Raw genomic sequence first — 11486 nt, forward strand, 5'->3', positions numbered from 1 at the left:
TTTTTTTTTTTTTTTTTGTCTTTTTCGTGACCGGTAAGGGGATCGCAACCCTTGGTGTGGTGTTGCCCGCACCGCACTCAGCCAGTGAGCGCACCGGCCATCCCTATATAGGATCTGAACCCATGGCGGGAGCATCGCTGCACTCCCAGCGCTGCACTCTCCCAAGTGCGCCATGGGGTCGGTCTTGGTTAATGTTCTAAAGTTTGCTTCTATTCTATATTTTTATTTGATAAGTGGCTGATTCTCAAAGTTTGGGTTTTAACAACCCAAAGATTCTCAAAAAAAAATTAGTAGTCAGCATCCTTAGTTGGTATTTGTGGTAGGCAGAATAATGGCCTCCAAAGATGTTCACATCTCAGTCCCTTGAATCTGTGAATGTTTGGTTACATGGCAATGGGAAATTGTTGAAGGAATTTACGCTAATCAGCTAATCTTAAAATAGGAAATTATCCTGGATTATCCAGGTAGACCCAATATAAATTACAAGGGTCCTTAAAAGTATAAGAGGGAGACAGAGAAGTCTGAGAAGGAGATATGACAATGGAAACAATGTCAGAATGTTGAGATTGCTCTCTGTGAACATGGAGGAAGGGAGCCTTCAACCATGGAATGTGGAAAGCTTCTAGAAGCTGAAAAAGGCAAGGAAAAGGATTCTTTCTCCCCAGGCCCTCTGGAAAGGAATGCTGCCCTGCCAACACTGACTTTAGCCCAGTGAGACCCATTTTGGACTTCTAAACTACAGAAGTGTAAGATAATAAATTTGTGTTGTTTTAAGTCACTACATTTGTTACAGCAATGATAGAAAACTAATACAATATTAAATATATTGATCTGGCATATTTGAATGTGTGCATGGTATGTATAAGTAGCAAAGTTACTTTTAAATTTATTCACTGATTATTCTCCGACTCCCTGAGAAGACTGATTACTACCCTTAACATGATCTAGGAATTCTACATCTCATCACCCATGTAACTAAAAGAAAAATGTAGAAATTTAGTGAATAATCTAAACCTTTTTTGTGTGCATAATTTTATAACTTCTCAAATAACAGTGCTAATTTCTTCATTATATAGTATAGTAACACAAGCTATAGTATACAAGTTTTAAATATATATATATTTTTTCTGATTCTAAAAAGGAATTTCTAAAATCATATGGTGTACAATTTATAAGAAAAAGATACATTTATTATGGTGCTACAGACTCACATAGGCTCTAGGGTGGGAGCGTGTAGACCACATATTTGCAAATAAGTTGTTTTTTGACTTAAGGCTCTGTATTTTCCTGAAAATATTTAGAAATAAGCTATGTTAGATTATATTCTATAAAATGGGCTATACTTTTAAAGTAAATTACTTTCAACTTAAGTAATGAGTAAATATCTTAAGATGAATTGAGATGTTAATGTTAACTCACCTGCAACTGTATAATGAAATCTTAAATTTAGCCTAAAATGAATATCCAAAAGATCAAAACAATTCTTAGGGCCGGCCCGGTGGCGCACTGGATAGTGCGCTGCTTGGGAAGCGCGGTGGCGCTCCCGCCCGAGGGTTTGGAGCCCACATACAGACCGGTTCCCGCTCACTGGCTGAGCGAGGCGCGGGAGCGACGCCGAGGGTTGCAATCCCGTTGCCGGTCCCCGGTCTGGTACGGGGGCAACACTGAGGGTTGCGATCCGTTGCCGGACACGGAAAAAGACAAAAAGACACACACACACACACAAAAAAAAAGTTCTTAGAATTTTTCAAAGAAAGAAATGTCAATGATGTAGTATCATGTTAGTAAACTTTGGTTTTCTAGTTTTTCTTGCCAACTGTACTCAAGCCATGAGACAGGTATCTGCACAACAATACTTCTCAAGATACTCCTCTGGCAAGCTAAATAGGCCTACTTCTGAAGTTTCTCTATACAAGACTTAAAAAGTAGAGATTCTAGGCTATAATAGCAGCAATATCATCAAAATTTAAGCAAATCTTTAATACCAATAATACTGTGTCTGAGCAGTACTGGAAGCAATGCCACCAAAAATGTCCTCAAGTACTATAAACAAACATGTATGAAGGAGCACTGATCTTAGTTCTGTAGGTTCATCAATTAAAAAGGAGCTAAAAAAAAGAATATGAAAAAAAGATAACTGAAGTGATATATTAAGAACCTTTATTTCAATTGGGCACTTGTAAAAAACTTATCTTTTAAGCATTTTACAAGTGAATGTTCACTCTCTCTCTCTCTCTCTCTCTCTCTCTCTCACACACACACACACACACACACACACGAGTACTGTGAATATATTAGCATATTTTTCTTCAGGGGGCTTTTAATTTTGTCTCTTTTAAGGAAATAACAGAAAAGTTGTTACTGGAGTACTTCAGTTACTGCTAACAAGTGGATATTTGATACCACCTTTTGGTAAACACAGACATTGTCATTTAACATATCAGTCCTATAATCCCATCCAACTGAAATGTTAATAACATATATGCCTTTAAACTTTAATTTCCAAACTAAACTTTAATTTCCAAAAAGTCTCACTTCAGAATATGATTTAGACCCAGTAAATGGAAGAGGAAAAAGCTTTTTAACTGGCTTCAATGGGCATGAAGCAGATCTAAAGAGAATTAGGTGGAAGTTTTGATAGTAGAATTATTATTTGAAGATCAATTCCTAAAAAAATATAGCAAATGGGAGAGATTTTTGACAAAATAAAACTTGTAAAGACCAATGGTTATATTTCATAGAAACATGGATCATATTCCAAGTTAAAAAAATTGTTTATATATATTATATCAATGTTTTTTCAAGGGCTATGGCTTACAGTCTCACCAACAAATTACATGAACATGCCCATCAACTAATTATAAAGTGAGGTTTTTTTGGTTTGTTTTAAGAAAATAATGTTACAGCCATTATGGAAAACAGTATGGAGGTACCTTAAAAACTACAAATAGAATCCAGAGATCCCGCTTCTCAATATATATACCCAAAGGAACTGAAATCAGTATGCTGCAGTATACCTGCACTCCCACGTTCATCACAGCATTCATTACTCACAACAGCCAAACTATAGATGAAGAAATGGAAATGGACAGTGTCTGGATTATAGCCACTTCCAACAACATATTCTTCAGAAAATACACTGAACTTCTAGGATACATAAGTTAAGATTTCCACTGAATTGAATACTGCTATCAGTTTGCAGGGGGAACTGTATTGGGTAATAATGGAAACCATTAATTTAAAGATGGACACATTTTCTCTGGACTACATCAAGCCATGTTTCTCCTTTTCCCCAATAGTACACCTGTTGTGATAATCACTAGGTTGGCATCTGCAGTGACAAGGTAATCTTTGCTGGAAATAGGATTTGGCTTTTTAATAAAAGGGTTGCCATGTTGAAGATTGTCTTACTCTTCAGATTGACTTCATTAACATCCCAATGGCAAGTTCATCTCTGGGTGGGATGCATGCCCCCTTGTGGGGACAGAGCCATCTCCAGGCAAAGGGAATTCACTCCTGCAGCACCTATTCTCCGCCTGATCCGCAGGACTCCCACAGCCCAGCTCATGGTTGCCCATTCAAGAGGTAAAGAAAAAGGAGGAAAGCAGCATAAAAGCTTGTTGAGGTGCAAAAGAAACAATTGATACTTTGACACCCTTTCATACTCTGCTACTGTGGCTGCACCCAGCTCATGCAGGCCTCATGACAGCCAGGCATCTTAAAATGTTATGTGTAATTTAACAAATATGTAGCAATTTTTTGTCATTAAGACACTTAAAATGGACTATGATTATTAAGGCAAAAGGTAATTTTGGCTTTGCCTTTTGAAGTACCATATCTTGTTATTTAGGGAAGCACTAAATCTTTACAATCATTTTTATTATGATACTAAAACACTCTGAAACTAAGTATGATAGATGCAAAGAGAAACAGTGATAAGAGTTCTGATCTCCACTTTGTTGATTAATGAAATCAACAGATATGCAGTAGTTTTTAGATAATATCCTCAAATTCTTCTTCTATCAGACTTTAATAAGAATGCCTATTCAAAATCAAGGATCTAGATGGTTAACTCAGTTGATTAGAGCATGGTGTTCATAGCACCAAGGTCCAGAGTTCAATCCCTGTACTGGCCAGCATCAAGAAAAAAAAAAAAAAAAAAATCAAATCACTGCTTCTTTCCCCAATCACCTTCTCCTTTATAATGAAAAAGTAAGGACTATGAAAAACAAAAAGGCTTGACCTATTAATTAAAATGGTATTTCTCTAATATACTAAAATTCTGACTTGTCTAAAATACAACTGGTTTAACTAAATTTAGTTTTTTAAAAATTGGCAAGTCTTAATATATGTTTACTTATCTATATAATGCCAAACAAGAAATTTGATAGATTTTTTTCACTTTTCAACCAGTTATTTGGTATTTGGTACCAAACTGCATTCCATTTGTAAATACTTCTATCTCAAAGTACTAGAGCATATTCTTAACTCTATCAAGAAGAGCATAACACTTTGGCCTTAGAGAATAACAAAAATCATTTTGTTACTATAAAGTAGTGGTTGGCGAACTTTTTCTATAAAGATCCAGAGAGTAAATATTTTAGGTTATGTCGGTCATACATGGTGTCTGTGGCATATTCCTTTTTTTTTTTTTTTTTAACCCCAGAACTCCTTAACTGTAACCCTTTAAAAATGTAAAAAAAGGCTGGCTGGTTGGCTTAGTTGGTTAGAGCACAGTGTTATAACACCAAGGTCAAGAGTTTGGACCCCCATACTGGCCAGCTGTCAAAAAAAAAAAGTTATAAAAAAACAAATTCTTAATTCAAGGGTCCTAGAAAAACATAAAGTATTGAAGAGTATCACAGAGGGAGCTCTAGTTTCTGGGAAAAATTATATATATAAATATATTTATAAATATATGTTATATATATATAAATATATATTGAAGTAGAGAAAAGCAGAAAATAATCTAGACTGTAACAATGTTAGTTTCATTATCTATTCGAAAATAACTGTTGTTATTAACAAAATGACAAAGAAAAATAACCCAAGTCTTCCAGATGTTTACCTTACTCTTACCTTTGCCTGTGGCATGAACCACAGCAGCCTGAGGAGTTACTTGACAAGTTCCAAAACCCAAATAAGACAAGGCTGAGAATAAAAGGCCTCTTTTGAAAGTTCCTGGGTTTCCCATTACCTGTGGAAACAATTATGGTCAGAGTTATCAAACATAGAAAATTTGAAGGCACTGCTACCCTAAATGAAAATCATAACAATTTTCTCCCACCTCCAAAGCAATCAATCATAAGAATACTGGAAGTTCAAAAATTACTTCATCAAAGGCCAGCCCATGGCTCACTTGGGAGAGTGTGGTGCTGATAACACCAAGGCCACAGGTTTGGATCCTGTATAGGGATGGCCAGTTAGCTCACTGGGTGAGTGTGGTGCTGACAACACCAAGTCAAGGGTTAAGATCCCCTTACTGGTCATCTTAAAAAAAAAAAAAAAAATTACTTCATCAAATTCTTCTGTATAACTATTTCAAACCTTACAGAAAGAGCATATCTAATTATGAAAAAGATACCACCTAGGAATGGTAGCACATCTAAAAAGTAGTCATGCTGATGAGTGCTGGATTGAAGACTTACAATTTATTTGTGGAGGCATGGGTATTACAAATTGTCTGAAATAAAACATGATACACCCAACACATAATAAAAATCAGTCTTATGAATAGACAAGATAATAATATCAAATACAGTAGTTACTGCACATAGAAAATGTGCATGGCTTTAAATCTTCAAAAGCAACCCATGAAACCCATAGTTTTTAAATAAATGAAAAACAGAATAAAGAGCATATCCAAACAGATTTGGAAATTAATTTTCATATTTATGGCCAGATTCTTGAGACCAATGACAGAGGAGAAATGTGTAGATATCACTCTGGCAATTTTTCCCTTTCTCCACAACAATTTTTCTGTCTTTAACATAGCATCTTTTTTTCCCCTTTCCATTGATTTATACCACAAGGATAAAAACAAGCTATACCATCTTTGTAAGCTGTAATTTCTCTCTTCTTTTAAGAAGAAAAAAACAGGGGCCGGCCAGTGGCTCACTTGGGAGAGTGTGGTGCTGACAACACCAAGTCAAGGGTTAAGATCTCCTTACCGGTCACCTTTAAAAAAAAAAAAGAAAGAAAAAAACAAAACAAACAAACAAAAAGAACCAAAAACCAAAAAGCTTCCCCTTGACGTCAGATCTCCCTTCAGTCTCATTTCCCAACTCCTCTTTTCAGTAGAACTCTTTTTAAAAAAGTTGTCTGTACTGTCTCTATTTCTTCTCTTTTCATTCTCTCTTTTTTTTCTTGGAGGCTGGCTGGTAAGGGGATCTGAACCCATGGCCTTGGTGTTATCAGCACCATGCTCTAACCAACTGAGAAACCCTCCAGCCCCATTCTCTGGTGAGCACACACCAATCCCACTTTCATCCCAACAACCCCACTGATAGTATTCTAGTTAATGTCACCAAGGATGCTATTTCCTGTTGTCAATTCTGAATTCTTATCTTACTTGACCTATCAATGGCATTTGACAGCTGATCACTTCCTCCTTTTAAAAAATAATAATGAATGCATGTTTGACTTTCTAAATAGCTTTATTGAGATATAATTGACATACAATAAAATGCACATACTTAACAAATCTTTAAGACCATCATCAACACAATCAAGATAATAAACATATTTATCAACCCCAAAAGTTTCCTCTTTGTAATGCCCCTTTCTGTAGTACTTGCTGTATTCTGTTACTCTTGAAACATTCTTCACTTGTTTTTGAAATAATACTCTCCTGGATTTCTGTCTCAACAACTGTTCCTTTTCTTTTGTTGATTTCTCATCTCCAATATCTCATTGCCTGCATATGAACAGGGCTTAATTCCAGATTTCTTTTCCCTATTTGCATTACTTTTAGTGATCCTCAAGCATGCCAAAAACAATCTCTAGCCCGGACATCTCCCCTAAACTTCAGAATCATATATCCAACTGCCTACTCAACATCTGTCTCTACATGAAGTCTATTAGACATCTCAAATTTAACAGCCAAAATACCTATTCGTTCCCCTAAACCTGCTCCTCTCACCATTTTCCCTATTATGGTAAATGGCAACTATATTCTAGTTGTTCAACTTAAAAACAAAACAAACAAAAAACCTTGGAGTCATTCTTGACTCTCTCACAATCCACATCTGATCCACATTTGAACTTCTGATAAGTATCCAGGAATGGGGAATACAACATATTACAATTTGCTGAATGCTTTGTTTGCTTCTTCATCATGAACGTTCAAGATATTATGCTCAACTGGGTTAAAAATAAATCAAGAGCAAAGCAGTAAAACAAACTTTGTCACAGTCACATTTTTAGCATTTGATTTTCTGAGTTTTCATACTGGCCAGACACAAAGTAATAATTTTCTTTGTTTATTCACATTTGCCAAGGGAAAACAGATGGAGTAGAGACAGAAGGTATGGATGGGTGTATGTGTGTGTTTGTGGTGATGATGCCAAGAAAAAGAAGAGGAAAAGACTAAGATTTTACCATGAAGTCTCTTAGTTCCCAATTGCTCTGGCAAGGATATCACATAGTAGAAAAGGCTGTACATACTATTACAAATTGAGGAAACTTGACATCTAATGTTTAACTTTCTCTGCTGATATCATGCTCAACAAACAATATCCTCCTGGCTTTCTTAGAGGGGAGAAAATGCACTATTAGGCAACTGACAGTTATATTTCTTACTGTAAATTAATGAAATGACAGTTTACCAGCTGGGCTCCTTTCAGTTTGGATAATGTTGAAGCAGCTCTTTGCTTACCTCTGGGCAAGTAGATAAAAATCATGTGTCTGGACTTAAAAAAAAAATAGTGAATTAAAAGAATTAGGACTCAATGACACCTCCAAGATACTAATAATTTGTGAGACTAAGACAGCTACAACGTGCCATTTCACCTTGTAGCTACAATGCATAGCACAATGCCTTTCAGATAATGAGTTCTCAAAAAAGATTTGTTTAACAAAGGCAGCAGGTTCTCTCTTAGAGATCTCTTTTCTTCAACACTGATTATACCACTCCGGAGCCAAAGTAACTGAAAAATGCAAACTCATCACCAGATGGAGAGGAATATGTCACCACTCTCTCTTACTTTTCATCCTAAATTCTTGCCAGCTACTCCTCTTAAATGTTAGAATTCCTCCACAATAAATAGGCCTTCTTGTGGCCTTACTATTAAGTATCTTCAATCTCTATCTTGACTTCATTTACAACTATATGCTAAAGGCTCCTGAATCTATCTCTCTAGCCTAGACCTCAGAAGGCAGACCTATCAAACTACTGCCTATTCCACATGTCAATGTGGCTGTCTTATCACATTTACCTTCATTAGTCCAAAACATAACTATTTCCTTTTTTTGCCCCCGCAAATCTTTTTCTGTAGTCCTACCGCAATAAACAGCACCACCATCCATCCTGATGCACTAGCCAGCAACCTGAGAATCCTCCTTAACTCTTTCCTTTCAACTCCCACACTGAAGTTAGGTCTGTTAATTCTACATCTTTAATATTCTTTGAATGAATCCACTTATCTCCATTTCCCTGGCTATCACTAAAGTTCAAACCACCACATTTCATACCTGTCCTATAGCAATGATCTCTTATCTGGTCTCCAGCATCTACTCCAGCCTCTAGCCTATGCATTTTTGACACCAGACAAAGATATTTTTTAATATAAATCTGATCAAATGACTTTCTTGTTTAAAATGGTTTAATGGTTTCCCATAACCTTTAGACTGAAATCAGAAATACCATAGTTAACAAGGTTTTTAGAAGGCTGTGGTGGCAGCCTCTAAAATGCCCCCCAATGACCCTCACCTTCTGTTAGTCACATCCTTTGTAATACCCTCTCCTTAAATGTATGCTAGATTTATTGACTCCCTTCTGAGAAACAGAATACAACAGAAATTATATCACTTACAAAATTAGGTTATAAAAAGACTATGATTTCAATCTTTGACACTCATTCTCTCATTTGTTCTCTTGAATCACTTGCCTGCCCTGGGGGAAGCCAGTTTGCTGTGTCTTCCTGCAGCCCTGTGGAGAAGCCACCATGGTGAGTAGCAAAGGTGGCTACAACCGCATGAGTGAGCTTGGAAGGAGAACTTCCTCTCCACGCCAAAAACTGAGTCTCCAAATGAGACCTTAGCAGCTAACAGTTTGACTCAATCTCAGGAGGGACATTCAGCTGTAGGCACCCAGCTAAGCCACACCTGAACTCCAGAAAACATGAGAAAATAAATGTTTGTTGTTTTAGAAAATTAAGTTTTATAATAATTTATTATGCAGTAATAGATAACTAATAAACTGATACTTGCCTGCTTGACTTATTTCACTTTATTCTCTTCAGGCTTCAGTCATATTTTCAGTTTCTCAAAAATACCACTTTTTCTTATCTCAAGGCCTATATCGTACTACTTCCTACACTGGAACATTCTTTTGTCCTCATCTTCCCTTTACCTACTTCTAGTCATCTTTTATTTATTCATTTATTTTAATTTATTGAAACATAATTGATTGTACATATCTGTGGGTACAGTGTTGAATATCCATACCTGTGTGCAATATGTAATGCTCAAATTAGGATAATTAGTATCATTTCTTGTGGCCCTTTACCAATTTCTCATTAAAACCCCCTTCCCCTCCCCCATCTCTGGTGGCCTCAGTTCTGTTCTTTCCTTTTGAAAGTTAAATGTATTTCTAATCATCTTTTCGATTTCATCTGACTGCCCACGTATTCTAGAGTTTAAAATAATGAAAGAGTTCAAGTGACATAAATCATATGCACAATGCCCGCCCCACCTCCCAATCCCCTTTCAAGAATACACAAACCAAGGCTCACGAACAATCTAATAGAAATGTCAGAACTGAGATTACAATCCAACATCCCAACATCCTTCTTAACATTATGCAGATAAAACAAGCAACTCAGAACTATTAAAAAAAAAAAAAACATAAACAGTACTGTGGTGGATTGAATTATGTCCCCCCAAAATTCACTGAAGCTTGAATTGTGTCCCCCAGGTTTTACGTATTAGAAACTTAGCCCCCACTGTGACTGTTAAGAGGGTGGGAAATTGCTATTATGGTAGTTGAAAGGTGGAGCCTTGAAGAGGTGATTGGACTGTAGGACCATGCAGTAGTGAATGGGTTAAAAATGGTGGTCGGGGTGTGGTTCTGAGGGCTTTAAAAGAGGAGAGTCTCTCTCTCCTTCCACCATCTCGCAGTGTGAGACCCCTGAGTCACTATCGCCACCACCAAATGGACTTTCGACTTCCCAGACTTAGAAACCGTAAGCAATAAGTGTTGTTTCTCTTTATAAATCACCCAGTATCAGGTATTTTGTTATAAGCAACATAAACGGACTAATACCAGTACAAAATCTCTGCTTGAGTCATAGAAATCTTCAAAGTCACACCCCAAATTCAAAGTCTGGCTTACTGACAGCCTCAAGTGCTGTTCCCATACTGGCATCGCCAAGAGTGAAAATTATTTCTCAGCTATCAAGGTTCTCTCCCGCTTCTCTTCTCTACGTTTTTACACTGGAAGGACGGGCAGGAGGCAGCTTCTCGAGGGAGACGTATCCCACTCCTTCTCTGGCCCGACTCCAGTTTTCATAGAGAGAAAAGGAGGCCTGTGAAAGGGAAAGGACCTGTCGGCCGCAGTCACGGGGAGCGCTCCAGACACATCCGTTCCCTCCTCAGTTCACCACAGTCTCACAAGGCAGCGCGGGGCCGCCAAGCCTGGAGAAGGAGGGAGGAGCCCGAACCCACTCAGCGGAGGGGAGACGGAGCCAGGACGGCGGGGGTACCTTAGAGCCGCGGAATCGCCAGGAGCCGCATCGCCCGCGACTGCCCAAGGTTCCCGTAGTCAGCCAAGGCCCCCTTGGGGTAGCTCCACGTCCCCAAAGGAGAAAGCTCCACAATCGCGCGGCCAGCGCCATGACCTACAACTCGCAGGCTGACCCTACACGCCTTCGGGCCGCCAGGGAGGCGGACGACGAGAAAGGAGCCCCGGCCTTTCTCCAGAAAACCGTGCCCGCCGGTTCCCTGCCAGCGCCGCCGCCGTCAGCTCGGCTTCCGGTCCCCGGGTTCAGGGGGCGGGAAATACCCCGACTGGGTGGGACTTAGTGGGGCTTCTGCGCCTGCGCCAGATGGACCCGGGCACTGAGAGAGTGCTTACCAACTCAGGAAATTGAAATTGACAGAATACTGTTATTTAATGTACAAATTTTGCTGATTTCCCATTGTTTATACCAACGACTTTTTTTCTTCAATTCAAGATCAGATCCCGATTATGTTTTGCATTTAGTTGTCATGTTTCTTTAGTTTCTGTAAATCTGTAATATTTATTCAGCCTTTGTCTTTCATGACAT

The 11486-nt window shown here is 38.1% G+C and overlaps 1 protein-coding gene and 1 long non-coding RNA gene across 3 annotated transcripts in view; both read right to left on the minus strand.

Annotated features, from left to right (window-relative positions):
• Positions 1–11189, minus strand: part of RMDN1 (regulator of microtubule dynamics 1) — a 35368-nt gene extending 24179 nt beyond the window's left edge. The window contains exons 1-2 of one of the 2 annotated variants that reach the window (XM_008572589.1): positions 10923–11189; positions 5080–5197 (exon numbers count right to left, since the gene is read on the minus strand). In XM_008572589.1, the coding sequence (XP_008570811.1) occupies positions 5080–5197; positions 10923–11054 (250 nt within the window). In that variant the 5' untranslated portion in view covers positions 11055–11189. The other variant, XM_008572582.1, reaches the window with a different exon arrangement.
• On the minus strand, positions 8193–9608 carry LOC103590353. Its single transcript, XR_550461.1, has 2 exons — positions 9426–9608; positions 8193–9329 (listed from the first exon to the last, which is right to left on the minus strand). It is a non-coding gene; the product is annotated as an uncharacterized LOC103590353 (long non-coding RNA).
• Positions 11190–11486: the final 297 nt, after the last annotated feature.

The sequence above is a fragment of the Galeopterus variegatus genome, unplaced genomic scaffold (genome assembly GCF_000696425.1).
Source record: "Galeopterus variegatus unplaced genomic scaffold, G_variegatus-3.0.2 Scaffold48, whole genome shotgun sequence".
Lineage (NCBI taxonomy): Eukaryota > Metazoa > Chordata > Mammalia > Dermoptera > Cynocephalidae > Galeopterus > Galeopterus variegatus.